General features: G+C 28.7%; 1 protein-coding gene across 3 annotated transcripts; it reads right to left on the reverse strand.

The window, feature by feature from the left end:
• Positions 1 to 9,089: 9,089 nt before the first annotated feature.
• On the reverse strand, positions 9,090 to 13,008 carry LOC126674038 (sister chromatid cohesion protein PDS5 homolog C-like). 3 transcript variants are annotated; one of them, XM_050368441.2, is made up of 10 exons: positions 12,885 to 13,008; positions 12,532 to 12,688; positions 11,850 to 12,053; positions 11,375 to 11,556; positions 10,989 to 11,115; positions 10,685 to 10,891; positions 10,283 to 10,483; positions 9,994 to 10,215; positions 9,799 to 9,921; positions 9,090 to 9,433 (listed from the first exon to the last, which is right to left on the reverse strand). In XM_050368441.2, the coding sequence occupies exons 2-10, from the start codon at positions 12,646 to 12,648 to the stop codon at positions 9,398 to 9,400; spliced, it is 1,419 nt and encodes a 472-aa protein (XP_050224398.1). In that variant the 5' UTR covers positions 12,649 to 12,688; positions 12,885 to 13,008; the 3' UTR covers positions 9,090 to 9,397. The 3 variants fall into 3 exon arrangements, with proteins under 3 accessions (XP_050224398.1, XP_050224536.1, XP_050224466.1); XM_050368579.2 differs by lacking the exon at positions 12,885 to 13,008 and having other exon boundaries at positions 10,685 to 10,810; positions 12,532 to 12,835; XM_050368509.2 differs by lacking the exon at positions 12,885 to 13,008 and having other exon boundaries at positions 9,090 to 9,443; positions 12,532 to 12,835.
• Positions 13,009 to 16,311: the final 3,303 nt, after the last annotated feature.

The raw sequence follows: 16,311 nt of genomic DNA on the forward strand, positions 1-16,311 counted from the left end.
GTTGCATGGGAGTGTGGCTGGCGAGCTTTTCAGCTACCATAGGAGAAGGATCGGTTTTGGAGGCTGAGTATAGAGGGATGCTTCTGGGTCTTCAGCTGGCCTGGAACATGGGTCTGAAGAAAGTCATCATGGAAGTTGATAGTAAATCGGCTGTGGATAAAGTTTACAGTATGGATGAGGCTGCTCACTTTTCGAATATTGTCAATGCTATTCGGGAGCTTATTTCTAGAGATTGGGAAGTTAAGCTTAGCCATATCTTTCGAGAGGCCAACTTCGCGGCAGATCATTTGGCGTCGCTGAGCGATGATTATATTATAGGTTGCACGTATCATGATAGCCCTCCTTCTAGTCTGGTGCCTTGGATCTTGCATGATTTATATGGCACTTCTTATAGTAGAAGCATTAACTTTTAGTCCGTCTTAGGCGTTTGCCTCTTTCCCTTGTACCAAAAAAAAAAAATATATCCATGAACAAAATTTACAAAATTCATTAAGAATAATATAAAAGATTTTATAAAAGAAAGCATAACAACCATGAAGAAGAAAAAATCCACAAAAAAAAGTAACAGATTTAAATTTATTTTTATTGAATAAAAATAACAAAATACTAAAGTGACGAAAAAAATCATCGCCGATCCATAAAATAATCATGGATGCCCCTTTAAAAAATTTGAAGCAAAAAAAAGAGTGATATGGAGGTGGTTGGAGTTTTTCTTTTAGAGAAAAAGCTAATGTGTTGTATAGCTAAACTTTGTAAAATGTTATAAAACTTATCTTTAACTAACACTAATTACAGTTGATTTGTTTAAAAAGTAATTGCAGTATTACATTCTAAATTCTCTACCATTGATCAAACATTCATTCTTATTATGGGAAACATTTCTCGAATATTACTAAATTTTTTTAGTCCAAAGTATATATAACAATTAATTGTTTAGAAATGACATGAATTTTAAAATAAATTAGAGTTAACATTAAAGTTAGAGAGAAACACCATTAACTTTACATTAATAACTAATATTTTATCTTTTCCATTCATTTCCTATGTTAATACAATAAACTTACTAATCTACATCACTGACCAAGAGAGTTGATTGATTTAAAGGAGATAAAGACAATTCCAAAATGAAATTATCATAAATATTTTGATCATTAAATTTGTTTTGGATGTGATTAGAGATAGGTTTAGTGAAAGAAGTTAAACAACATAATATATGTAAGCAAAGCAAAAGGATTAATTGTAGGTACAAGTCTTTGTCTTGTACCAATTACCTCTCCACTTTTTCCTTCTTATAATAGGCCTCTCTTTACACCTCAAAATAACACATATGATTTACTATTCCATTAATCAATTTATAAACATGATTATCTTCTGTGTTTAATCAATTTTTAGTATGGGTTAATTCTTTATAAAGATATATAGCTAATTTAATTAAATCTAAGCTATACTAATGCCTAAAATTTGGATTGAAAATGACATCTTAGTAGGAGTTTGCTTATTTTCATATAAGATTTTTAATATCTACAAAATGCACAAGCATAGACACATAATCCATCCTTATCATAATATCTAAACTTTGTTGCATAAGAATAAAGCTAAGAGCTTTATAATTATGCATTAGTTTAAATGAAAACAAAATTATAAAATATAGTGTATTTTGTAACTTTTTATATATTTCGAAAATTCATAATTCATAATTTACTTTTTTTAAATTCGAATCACTAGTTTAAAATATAACAAATTGTTGTTGAAGTGAACGTCATATCTCAGCTTATGATGCCTTTCGCTTTTGAATTCTGACGGTACATATCAATACTGATTAATGTTTCATCAACGCTTCAAATTATAAAAATTTAAAAGTTTATATTCTAAATTATTACAATTAATCATTTGTGTTGAAATTATAAAATATGTTGTATCTTATAATTTTATTTGCATTTAAGTTTTTTATATTTATATAAATCAGTTATAGGTCAAATGTTATAAGCGTTAGGTATTATTCTTTTACGATCAAATTTTAAATTCTCCCCTTTCCAAATGATAAAAAAGTCTTATATATTTCTATCTTTTTGGATGTTTTGATGATGTTGTTTATCTTTAGTGCATTAACTTTTTTAGTTATGCATAATGTTAATTTAAAAGAAGGGGTATTGGTAAAATAAATCTAAACGTTTCACTTTTTTTACAATTTAAGCCCAAAGTTTCTAATTTTATGAAATAAATTATAACCTTTTCAATTGCATTTTGTAGCCGAAGCCCATTAATTGCTTATGTGACAGCCATATTATTGGTATATTAAATTCTAACATTTTAAATTTTTGCAAATAAAATCCCAATGTTTCAGATTTTTACAAATTGTAGCCTAAAGAAATGACAAAATGGTTAAAATTAGAACTTGGACTACAATTTGCAAAAATTAAAAAGATTAGGATTTGTTTCGTAAAATTTTAAACGTTAAGCTTAAATCGCTAAAAAGGTAAAACGTTGGGATTTATCTCGCCAATACCCTTAAAAGAATCATAAATAATTTTATTACAAGGAAAACTGTTTACAAGAATGCAAATGAATTTAATTCTTACAAGATCACCTCAATTTGATTTGGTTTCATAATTGTTCCAAATGCCAGAACAAAGATTACAATTCCAATTCCATTTTAGTCAATCAATCATATTAAAAACTATTCTATGCCAACTCCAAAAATGGCTAAGATAGAATCAGAATTATTTTTTTACATTTCTTGTCACATGTATGCATCATACCCTTTGCTATTTCCCCATGTTAATTTGATTGATTCTACAATTCATCTTTTTATTCATTTCATACTAATTTTTTTTAAAAGTGATAGAAAAAAAGTGATAGTATTCATAAACACAATAATTTTGCACAATATGTATTATGAATTTTTTTTAGCATTTTATAAGCTTTTTGAAAAAAAAAATTAAATGATTTTTTTATCACATAAAGTAACGATCATTGAATCTTATATGAAAGAAACTAACATATACATTCACGGTCACTTTCTTTGACCAATTTTAGAGGATTATCATATTTTACACATATTTTAGTAGAATACAAATTTATATTTATATTTATTAATAATTATCCAGTAATTTTTATCTAAAATATTAGTAACTTATTTAGAAAATTTAATCTAAAATGGTAATGGAGGATCAAATAAAATATTTAAAAAATAATAGAAAATTTCTTTAAAAAAGGGACTATTTTTTTATATTTAGATTTATCATGAGGTATTCTGAACGGGTCTCAACTATAAGACGGCTCCTTTAAACCTTTTACATTCAAATTATTCCCCACTCAAGTCAGATAAATTTCTTGCGTGAGGTAAAATTCTAACTCTAAATTTAAAACGGATAGAGTTTTGTTTTTAATCAATAAAATGACAATTATATTTGGTGGGGGTGACAGCAGCAAATACTTACCCATACATCCTATTTGTAAATAAATAAGTGAAACTAAAGTCAACTCTATGGTTTGTATTATTAATAATTTGTGTCATTAATTTTAAAGACAAAGAGGATGAAGAGAGAATTTGATGTGGGTCTTTATAATAAGAGTAGTTAATTCTACAACCTGTAAACCCCACTTAATAATTGCAAAATCAGCTCAATCTTCTTATCATATTCACAAAATCAATTTGGAATTTGGTAATCTAAAAAATATTACTATTAAAATCAATAATAGAATATAATGTTTGGTTAGCAACAAGAGTAGGTTGAGAAAGGACAAGTTTATTAAACAATAAAGAGAAAAATACGCTGAGATTCATGAGGTAAATTATAATTAACAGTTTGATATTTTTTATTTAAAAAGTATATTTAATAATTTTTTAGTTTTAATTTTGTTAACTGAGACTCTTTTGTTAATTTGAGGGACTAAATTATTTGACGAAATTAAAACTGAGATATCAAATTGTTTAAAAGTGAGGTATCAAATCGTTTATAAAATTTAAAGTGAGGGATCAAATCATTCACAAAATTAAAGGTGGGTATCAGATCGTTTGAACGTGAGTGTTGAAATTGATAAAGGAGATTAGTAGTTAACGGAATTGAAAATAAGGGACGATTAAGTAGGATTTTAAAAAGAAAAAATATCAAACTGTTAATTATGTTATACCTCAGACAGCGTAATATGCTCAACAATAAATTTATGATCTGGCAAAATAACAATACGACAACTCCCTCTATTAGAATTGCTTATTTTCAGTTTAGAACAGTTTTAAAAATATATAATTAACATTAAATTAATTGGTGCTAAAAATTAAAATATTATGCGTATTTTTATAATTTAAACTAAAGTTTTGATCTTTATAATACTATTCCAATTTTAACTTTTCGTTGTAATTTTATCTAATTTTACAAAATTAATTTAATTTTACCAACATGACATGATATGCTAGCATTTAATGTAAAAATAATTATGTGGCATTCCATTTAAAGGTCTAAAGGTGCAGCCAACATTTTAACATTTTATAAATTCATTCAAAATTTTCAAAGTTTGTAAATTTATCTAATTTGATGTTTTCATTATAGTATTTTTTTTTTCTAATCAATTTACTTATGCCAATCTTTCCCCCTCAGTTAGACCTGTTCATTCGTCGGATTTGAGCCCGCTTGACTTTTTTACAGGCAAACTTGAGCACAGTCCGAGTCCGGTTTGGACTTTAAATATAGGGTTTTACTATTCGCCGCCCTTTTTTACTTTAAAACCGCCCCTACAAAAAACATTTTCGCCCTTCTAGCAAAACCAAAACCAAAATATTCTCTCAACTCATTCGAACAAATACGCAAAAAGTCGATTAAAATGACGGACAACAATTACAATTCGTCGGGTAACGATTATCGACGTTCGGAAATAAATTTTTCCGATTTTTCCGAAATAAAAAAACGTTTTTTTTATTTTCTATGGGGGACGTTACGGAGGGACTTCCCATACAAAGAGGGACTTCCCATATGGAAAGTCCCTTCTTGTGGGAGGGATGTCCCTCCGAGACGTCCCCCTTAAAAAACTAAAAAAAAATATTTTTTATTTTGGAAAAATCGGAAAAATATGTTTCCGAATGTCGATAGTCGTTACCCGTCGTATGAAAAAATATTAAGGCATACTACTAATATTCAGTGAATATTAAATCGATTAAGTTTTTAAAATAATTAAAATTACAAAAAAATAATTAATTATATATTTATTTATTTATTTTGTAAAAACCCGGCTCCGACGTTTTCGATCGCAGCCGGAAACAGTCACGTAGAATATGGTTTTAGTTTGAATGGATTGAGAGGTTTTAGTTTTGTATAGAAATAGGAAAAATGGCAAAACGGTAAAGTGTATGGACGACGGGTAGTAAAAAGAGGTGGTATTTAGTAATCCAGTAAATATACCACATAAACCTGACCTTGCAAACAAGTGATAGCCCAGTTGGTATCACTTGATTTGCACTTCCAGAGGGGGTGTGGGTTCACCCACCCCTCTGCAGCCAGTGGGCTGAATTAAAAATGCTTTTCTAAAAAGTAATACTAACACTATAACTAACTCCCGTTAACCATATATCGGATAAAAAAAGTACTATTTTTACGATCGGACCGGATTTGAACGGGCTTACAATATTTGTTCTAAGCCTGCCCATAATATGACAGGCCTTTTTCGGGCTCGGGTTCTTGCCGGACTTGAGAACAAAAATCATTGTCTAAATCCGGCTCAAGGCGAACGGACCTGGACGGACCGGGCCGGTACCCACGCCCGTAAACAGATTTACCCTCAGGACATACATATTTGTATTATTTGACTTTTTTGTCCATTTTTAAGTTTAAAACTGTTTTTTTTTGCTTCAATCACTGAAAATTAGATTTAAAATTAGATTTTGACTTTTTTAGATTAGGAGTTGAATTTTGAAATTTTTAAAAAATAAATTTTGCTAATTACGGAGTTAGTATATAAATTAAACTGAATATTGAAACAATTAAATTGATTAGAAAAAATTGGATAAATTACAACAAAATTATCAATTTGAATTAAATTTGCAAAATGTTGAAAACATTTGGTTTTTTGGCACCAGTAAACCACATAATTGGAAATTTCAGTGTGACACTTCATATGGGCGAAATTAAATCGATGTTAAAAAATTGGATAGAAGAAAGATGAAATGGGATAACATTACAAAAATAATGTTTGCTTTTAATTACAAAAACACTTAAAAATTTGAAATTTTGGCACCATTAAATTTAACATGGGTGAAATTAAATCGATGTTAAAAAATTGAATAGAAGAAAGATAAATTGGGACAACGTTATAAAAATTATGTTTGGTTTAAATTACAAAACCATGTAAAAGTTTGAAATTTTGGCACCAATATATTTAAATTTTCAATTTTCAATTTTTTTTTCTATTATACTCTTATTTAATATAATCATAATAATGAATATTAGCTCATTAATAAATTATAAATAAGAAAAATATAGGACGATTAATTTTGAAAATTATGATTTATTAAAAATAGCAAAATTTTTGAAAATAAAAAGATAGTCAACTCCTTTTATGATGGAGAGAGTATTATCGAACTTAACAGTTATACACCAATTAAGTGTACGAGGTCAAATAAAAAATATCTAGATAATGGTCCTCTTAAGTCTTACTTTCTATGAATTAATGGTCATTCGTATGAATTTATTTAAATTATTTTAGACTCTTTAATCTGTATTTTTTATTTTATAAAAATAATGTAAATTCAATAAACTTGACTTCCCGAAACGAACTTGAGAAAGTTTTAATTTTACTTTAAACTATACTACATCATTAATAGTTAAACATTCAATTAATTATATCATTTTAAGGACGTCATTTAATTAGTGATGTGTTATAATTTGATAGAGTCTGTGTGTAGAATTTAAGTTAGAAAATTTTTCCACAAATATTACTTATTTATTAAACTTTTTTGATTTTATAATTCTATTATATAAATAATATTGATCAAATGTAGCTTATTAGTATTACCATACGATGTAATAAAACATATTAAATTAAATATCACTATGCATGGTAGATTTTTGGCTTTATAGTGAAAAAATCCAAATTTTAAAAACTTGTTATAATTTAATTCAAATCTTTTAATTCTTATAATAATAGCCAAATTATAATTTTTTATTATAATAGTCAAATTGTACTTTTTGTGCGAAATCTTTTGAGTAGTTTTGAGTTTTTTTGCCACTTTTTATGACTTTTAATGTATCATTATTCATCAAAATAATAATAATAGTCTTACATTCTAATTGAAAATAACAAGTTTGGGCACTAATTTAGCTATTAATACAAAAATTAAAGGTTTTATATTAAATTACAACAAGTTATAAAGATTTGGATTTTTTTATTATCATTAGACTTAGATTTTTTTAGGGATCAATTATAACATTAAATAATCAAGAGTTTATCAAGAACTTTGGATGCATTATTTTAGAAAAATATTAACTTATTAAGAGTTTTTAATTAAGAGGGGCCATAAAATGGGTTTGGGATTAGGTTGATAAGAGTAATAAATAAAACTAAGGCATAAGTTTTCACTTTGACATAGCCACCAAAATGGGTTCCACAAATTGACTTCTCCTACATATAAAACTTAAAGCAAAAGTGCAATTTTAAATATAAAATTACTCACCTTTAAACCTACAACTAAAGACAATTAAGATTGTTAAACAATGAAATACGATGAGATATTGTATAAGAGTTAGGTATGTCTTAGATAATACTCCCTCTGTCCCAATAGAGTTGTCCACTTTGCCTTTATCATACAGTTTAAGAAAAGCAATTATTACTTATGGATTTTGTAAAACATTTCTTACTTTTCTTGTCATACCCCTATTTAATATAGGGTCCACTTGCAATTTACTTTCACTTTATTCATTAGTGGATTTTAAATAGGGGTAATATAGAAAAATTGAGTGAAAAAGTTAGTTACCTTTTCAAAGTGGACAAGAGTTTTGGAACAAAAATATTTCTCAAAGTGGACAACTCTATTGGGACGGAAGGAGTACTAATTTAAAGACCTGTCTACTAATGTTATAGGCATTAGATAATAATAAAAATATAATGTTAAAATATGAGTGTCTAGTTATAATATCCCTTTATAATCCAAAATTATGCAAGCGTTGAAATATTATATAGTTACTTGCCTATTCTTATAGAGTCGTCAAATTTTTTCATCTGTAAGACGGTTTAAAAAAACACAATTAGTAAATTAATCTTTTTAATTTTATTTTTACTTTTTCTACCGTAACCTTAGTTAATATAGTCACTAATTTTTGTTTTCTTACATATTTTAATATATAGTACTCCCTCCGTCCCGTAAAGATAGAAAAAGTACCACCTTTTTTTGTCCCATAAAAATAGAAAAAGTGGAGTTAGTTAAGTCAAAAATTATCAAAATACCCCTACATGCTTATCATAAAACATTAAATACATATTTTAAAAAGATAACAAAAAGAAGTTGTAAGTGTTATATTTAGTAAAGTGGCTTTGGAAAATGTACATAACTAATTGATTACAAAAGGTAATTTAGACAAACTATCACAAGTTACCTATAAGTAACTACTTTCTTAATTCTTGTAAAATGAGTGCTTTTTCTATCTTTACGGGACGGAGGGAGTAATAAATACTAGTTCATTAATAGATTTTAAATGAAAACTATGTAAAAAAATTAATTATAAAATTGTTATTTACTAAAACGAACAAGAATTTTGCGAAATAGAGAAAGTGAAGTATTCTATAGAAACGAATGGAGTATTTTTATGCATATACAATTTTTCGTGTATGTGTATCATTTATAAGTCACGTCAATTTGCTTTTATAACATGATTAGCCTAATACAAGCATGACATGATTAAAAATTGTATTTGATATATAAAACTCAAAGATGATATAGTTTTAACAGGAGTTACACGATTAAGTATGTTCATTTAAAAGTGTTATTGGATTAACCTATTTAATGTGGTGCATTGAACTTATTTAATTAATACAAATTTATTTACTATAATTCAAATAGAAATAAGCAACATAACAATTACATATAATACAAAAAATCAAAATGGTTAATGAAGCTGTAAAATTTAATATTAAACATCTAATTAAAAGTGAGGATACATCTCAATCATGAGCCGAAAAACCTGTAGAATTTTCATTCAAACAGAATACAAAAAAATTGAAATGAGGCTAGTGGTTGCCAAAAAGCCTAATTGGTTTTTAGGCTGCAGTGCCAGAATACTCTATTTTCATTAGAGTTGCTGCTGATTTACCAAAAAATTAAAGAACACATTCAGTTTGTTACTAGTTAACCACTGACCCTTGGCTCATGCTTTCAACCTTCAACATCCGATGTTCTTCACTTCTACGAGTCCTAAATGTCTTCGGAATCAGAAAATCCTTCAGCTTTCTGCAACGTACTACAATTTGTGAATCATAATATCAGAGGCATCAAAACTAGAAGCAGGCTGCATCACAATCATATAATATTGCACGGAAACTTCTCGAGTCCTACGATCTCGAGGTTTTATTTCTATTTGCAAAAATGTTTCATAATTATAATTTATAATTATGAACATAGGGGTTAAACACGTATTTTATAACATGGCACAAAAAGATTCAACTTTTTATATTACGACATATCTGGCCAAAAGCATTGTTCGGTGTTGTTTCATTCATTAAACATTCATTAAAAACAGTTAAAACAGGCGTCATTTGGTGAAGAAAAAATGTTTTGGACCGCAAATTTATAATACCGAAGGCTGAAAAGTTTACCTTATCCTCATTATCGCTACCATTCTTGGATCTTTTTGTGGGACTTCTCTTAATAAGTTCAGACTTGGGAGATTTGTTGACTGAAGATGGATTGCTAATCTCTTGATCAAAACTCTTCTTAGCCTAGAAAGCTACACTAAATTAAATTGGGGGAAAAAAAAGCTTGTATAATGTACAATGATAAATAGAAATTACCTTGCAAGCAATAGAACAGAATCTGAAGCAATCAAGCAGAAGCAGGCTTCTGCAACAAATCTCACAGGTAGCAGTGACACCCTTTACAAATCTTGGTTGAGGCTGCTCATTCAGATACACAAATTTGGATCTACCAGTAATACAAGTCTGCACACGTGATATATCCATATACTTCTGTATTTCATTTACTCTTACGGCATTGTGGTTTGAAGATTGCATTATCTGCACCAGTTCATCAATCAGTTCATTTCTGTACGCCAAACATAAAAAGACGATAGTTTGGAGATACCTCGATAATGCGGTGATCCTTGTGATTGATCGAACAACAAGAACAAAGTGCATTGCCCATACAATCCAAACAAAACAGATTGCATTTATTTTTACTTGAACCCTTATGAAATGAACAAGGTACAAAGTAGCTTGCTCTTAGCATTGGTTCCAACCATGGAGGACCTAAATCCTGATCAACCAGTTCTCCATACTGGCTCACCTACATATCAGAAATTTGAAGTTATAAGAACCAAAAGTTGGTATGGAACTAAACTAAAAGGTTTTCAACGAAGCAGATATTAGGTTCTGTCTGAGAAATCCAAGAATTGTCCAATCAAAAATTTCAGTTGTATTTGAAGAAGAAGATAAGTAACAAGGATCATGAAAGATTATTCTATGCAAGCCATGACAAGATGCATACCTGATGTTTCAGAGCCCTGCTATCTCGAAAGACATTATTGCGATTCAGAGTCTCGTGATTTTGGGCACAAATATAAGCAATTACTTTATCATAATCATCTAAAGGAAAGCCCATATATTCCACTGCCTGAGACATGTAAGGTACAAGTTCTGAAACACAATTTTCGATCACTCTCTCGCCTAATTTCTGAGCTATAGGCAGAACACTCTGGATGGTGTAGCAAAAGAAACTAAATTATCTGATCATTACGTCAAAACAAGATTGTAAAGAAAAGATAATATGAACAAGAAATTACGCTAATCACCTGGTTCCCCTTTCTTACACTGCTTAAAATAGGGGATAGAAGCTCTGGTGAAATATCTTCAGCTTCCTCCAAGACCATGATCATAATTAGCCCCATGGACAAAAAAACAACTTCAGGATGGTTTTCCCTGAAAATGGTGCACATCCCTCTCATGAATCAGCATACTTTCAATTACACAACCACATGAAAAGAAACCAAGCAAAAAAAGAGGGAAAAAAAAAGTCCGCTATGGACGAAACATCAAATATGAGCTTTTACTCGAACATAAGAAATGATTTCAGAACTGACGGTTCACTAGCTAAAACAATAAGTCTACCATGTAAAACAATTTGTATTTATGAGATAGTTTTGAGAAACTAGAATGGCCATTACTATAATTGTCTCACCTCACATTTCTGAGAAAAAGCTCAAACATCTCCAATATCAAAGAATTACATTCAAGATCCAGCATCACAATCCATAACCTGATTTTTGAAAACGTTTCGAGAATGCTAACTCTTCTTCTGTATGAGGGGCTTGAAATATCAGATAAATTATCAAAAGCCGCTACAATCAACTTACATATTTCCTGTGTGGGAGCAATCAAACATTCCAAAGTTAAATCTCCATAACCTTAGCCAGGTAGCACGGTCATGGACATAGGAAAACACGACAATGATGCGGGGAAACCTTTTTTTTAAGGCTTCCTATGTTAAAAATGGAATTCATGTCTAAATAACAAGTTTCCAATATGTTTCAAAATCAGGAAACGTTAATTGAATGGAGTGTCCAAGCTACCTAAAACAGTGCACAATCTTATAAAATTCATAGCACAGTTATGCCAATTAGAAATCATATAATGGTGGTATTGAATGACAATACCTTCATTTGTTCATCACCATAAGGAGCATCCGGCGCTGTAATTCTCAGAATCTCACATATACAAGCTGCAACACCAACTTTAACATCCACATTTGAATGATTTATAAGCTTTTTAGTTGTCAATACCTTTATTGCAGGGTTCAATGCCTTTTGCACACAGTTGGATGGTGACTGTTCCACTGCTGATAAACAACTTTCAAGTTTCTAAATTCAAAAAAAAAAAAAATTGCATGAAAATATAAACCTTCCACGTTTGTAGCAATTTAAGCGCAACTTTGAAAATTTGGCACAAAAATGTCTAAACTTTTATTCCTTGGCATTTTCCGGCACCAATGTACAGTTTTTCCACAAAACAGTGTTATTTTGACGGTTTCCAATGACTAAAACGACATATAATTTGGAACGTGAAGTGCCGAAAAATAAAAGATTGGATTTTTTTATGCCAAATTTTAAATTGTGCTTAAATTGCTACAATTGCCAAAACTGGATATTTTATATGCAAATAACAAAAAAAAAAAAAACAAGAAAGATGTTAATTAAATTAAACTATAACAAAATAAATTGACATTTTAAAATAAAATTGACTAGGGTTTGACTTTGAACTCAAAATCTCATAACCCTTGACATAATGACCGCTACTGTAAAAAAGAAGAAGAAAAGATTGAGTTTGGAGGTTGATTACATGAAGCAAAAGAAGAAGATCATCAACAGAAGTTGAAATTGGCGGTGAAATAAACGGATTTACAGCCGCTTCAACTTTTTCCGCCAGCTTTTTCTCCTCCTCCGTTAATGCCGTCATTTTCCGCCACACAATTTTTGATCAACGAAAGCAATGGACTCTGTGAAAACAAAGTCAAGAACAATTATAGCGTTGATTAGAGTAGTCCTAATTGTTTTTCTTGCTCTGCAAGTAAACTCTAAAAGAAAATTAATCTACTTTCTTTTTCAACTTCCTAGAAACTGGTAAAAAAGGAACACGTGAATTTACAGAAATTAAAAAAATATAAACAAAAATGTAATTACTAATAATACTACCAGTTTAATTTGTTTGAGGTGACAGGTATTTTTGTTATTGGTGAAAAATGGAAAAAAAAAAGGAAAATACGGATCCCTCCCAGTAGAGTTTAACAAAAATTAAGTTTGAAATTTGGAATTCGGTAAGCGAGTTGTGTCAGAGTTTCTAATGGCCTGAGAAATTTTTTGGTACACTTAATTAGCCAAAGTATGACCGACTATTATCCATTTAATGCATGCCACAAATTAAATATCATGTATAATTAACAAAGAATATTTAGTTCTAACTAAAATATTACTGATTATTAAGTGAATATGATACTTAGTTACACCACATATCATATATTTAAGGGTTAATTTCTAAAAAAATCACGAACTTTACACGAAGTTTCATTTTAATCATGAATTTTAAAAGTTGTCATTTAAAGGCACGAACTTTCATTTTGTTTCAAATCTATCGCCAAAATAAAATCCGGTGTAGTTTATCGAACCGAAAATTCCTAATCTTATATACTCTAACTAAAAGATAATAAAATTTAATGTCGATTTATAATTTGGGTCTTTCATTAATGGTTTATTGAAGAATGTAGTCAACAAAAATACACTGAAATGATAGATTTGAAACAAAATGAAAGTCCGTGCCTTTAAATGACAATTTTTAAAGGTCATGATTAAAATGAAACTTCGTATAAAGTTCGTGATTCTTTTAGAAATTAACCCTATATTTAATACTCCCTCCGTCCCACTTAAGAAGTCCCATTTGCTTTTACACACAAATTAAGAAAACATTTATTATTCTTGTCTTTTCATGTTTTTTCATGTTTTGCCCCTATTAATTATAGTAGAATTTTTCAAATTATTCTCTTAAGATGACTAAAAGAAGGGTAAAATAGGGTATTCAATGGAAAAACATTCTAAAAATAGTAATGAGACTTTTTAAATGGGACATCCCAAAATAGAATATGGGACTTCTTAAACGGGACGGAGGGAGTAGATAGTTTATAATCCTGCATGACGAATTAGATTTATACAAACATTTTTAGACTTACAAACATTGTTTTCAATGGAAGGCATGCCTTTACTAGCAGAACTTAGAATTGTGATATATAATAGCTAATTTGTACGAAATTATTTTTAAAGGGGTTAATAGTAATAATCATATATTTTGAAAAAAAATCAAAGCTTGTGATCGCTGTCTCAGCCGAAAGGACATGGTCTGCTCCTGAGTAAAGACGTATCGTTTTGTGCTGAGAATTAAGAAGTCGAAGAAATACTTCTTCTTTAGTGTATTTAGAGACGTAAACAGACCGAGCCGAATTTAAATTAGAATTAAGTCTTTTCGAGTTAAACTTAGTTTAACTGAAATAAAGGGCAAAACAAGCTAACTAAAATTTTAACAAATACTAACTCTGTATTAAATAGTCAAAGAATTCCTCTCTTCACACTCCCCTTCATGACGAGTATTGATATTGTAGATGCTAATCTTACTTAGCAATTAATTAAACGATTGCGGACTCAATGCTTTATTGATGCTGATTAAACGGAACATATGGTTTGAACTTGAAGATGCCTCCTTTAATCCTCTTATAATTAGAATGACAATCCAATTCAATATGCATGGTTCTTCATGGAATATTGGAGTGTTAGCTGAAATGTTGTCAAAAAAATTAAAGTGAATCCATGGATACGTATTTTGAAATGTGCAATTGGGTCATTTCTCAAAATAGACAAAGATATATTTAGAACAGACCTTCACTGTTTGTTCTCATAATAGACCTTTGATGTTTGTCCTCATAACAGACCTTTGTTATTTGTTTTAGAATAGACCTCCGCTCTTTTTTACCAGAATAGACCTTCGTCTTTTTAAAAATAAACGGTTCGTCTGTTCTCAAAGAGTACAGATCAGATATATTCTCTTGGAGAACATACCGATCTTTCTCTTAGAGAACATATCGGAGGAGAGAAAAATTTTCTCATCAGAGAACTGGGTTTCTCAGACGACCTCTGCTCACCAGAGGTCGTTTTTTTAATTTTTTTAATCAAAAAGGGAAAAAAATATTAATTGAGTCTATAATTTAAATTTTTTATCAATAAAAAAACCTTTGAAGGATTAATCTGAGATATATTATAAATTTTAAGGTCATTTCTGAACTTTTTTCTTAATAAGTCTAGCACTGTTAACTTTCATATTTAATGAAAGAATTTATTTGTCCCATTTTAAATTTTTAGAGGGTTTAATTGTTCAGTTTTGAAACAACAGAGGTTCTATTGTGTCTGAAAAAAGTTTAAGGATTCATGTGCACTTAAAAAAAACTACGAATTTTGTATTTTTTACCAAAATAAAATTAAAAAATATTGTTCAATATACAGTCGACCCTCTAATAATTAATACACATGGTGGATCAAAAATTTATTAATTATTAGAATTATTAATTTATTGAATTTGTATAAAAAAATCATAAAAGATATTTTAAAGCATCTACATTAATAGACCTAATATTAATATTATATTATAAAAAAACTAACCAAATACACTTTACAATCACTCAATTTAAAAGAAACAATTTTATATTCAATTTAAAAAATATCAATTGATATCAAACCAAAAAATAATTATTAAGAAGTTGTATTCATAAAGTAAAATAATTTTATTATTTTTTATATTAGAGATACTTTACTTACTTTAATTTTTTTATCTAATAACTTCTTTTAAAATTTCTCAAAAGAATAAGAAAGTCATAATCTGATGGTATTTTAACTTCCACTTTATAATTAAGATTAGTATTGCCTCAAATAAATAATCAATTGTTATATATTCTTTTAAAAAAATCTCTCTAATAATTAATATTCATGTATAATATATTTTAAATTTTATTAATTATTAAATAATAGAATTATTAATTATCCGACGTGGAACGAAGTTGGTTCTCTTAATTTTCTATTAATTATTAGAATTATTAATTTATAAAATATTAACTATTAGAGGGTCGACTGTAGTATATTTTTTGTTCTATTTATACTATGTATATCAGTATATGTATAAGATCATTGCCAATCAAAAGAAAATATTGTCATTTTGTCAAAATGTCCTAAAATCGTTCTCCCCTGAGAAATATTATGGCCGATCAATCTTTTTTTCTTACTGCTTCTAAATTAAGTTGATCGTTTTTAATTGAAAAAGACACTTTTAAATCACATTGATGGGCACTTTATCATGGCGAGGTCCATTTTACAATATTATGATGGTATTTTCTCATGACAAACATTCATTTTGTAACATTATGATGAATCATAATTGGATAAGAGATCCGATTACCAATTTCAAACCATCTTGATCGGTCTTGTACCATGACATCATCTTTTTAGATAAAAAAAATATCTTTTTTTTGCGGTGAATATAATTATATTAGTCCTAATTGTGTAGCTTACAAAGACTTATTATGCCTCC

Source organism: Mercurialis annua, linkage group LG1-X (assembly GCF_937616625.2).
Source record: "Mercurialis annua linkage group LG1-X, ddMerAnnu1.2, whole genome shotgun sequence".
In the NCBI taxonomy this organism is placed as follows: domain Eukaryota; kingdom Viridiplantae; phylum Streptophyta; class Magnoliopsida; order Malpighiales; family Euphorbiaceae; genus Mercurialis; species Mercurialis annua.

Bases quoted from the DNA above. Each gene is read 5' to 3' on its own strand.
- LOC126674038 (XM_050368441.2), bottom strand. From the start codon at position 12,648: ATGACGGCATTAACGGAGGAGGAGAAAAAGCTGGCGGAAAAAGTTGAA. The intron at 10,892-10,988 runs GTGATTAGCGTA...TACACCATCCAG, and splicing joins GTGTAAGAAAGGGGAACCAG to AGTGTTCTGCCTATAGCTCA. The intron at 10,484-10,684 runs GTATGCATCTTG...TCTGATATGTAG, and splicing joins GCAGGGCTCTGAAACATCAG to GTGAGCCAGTATGGAGAACT.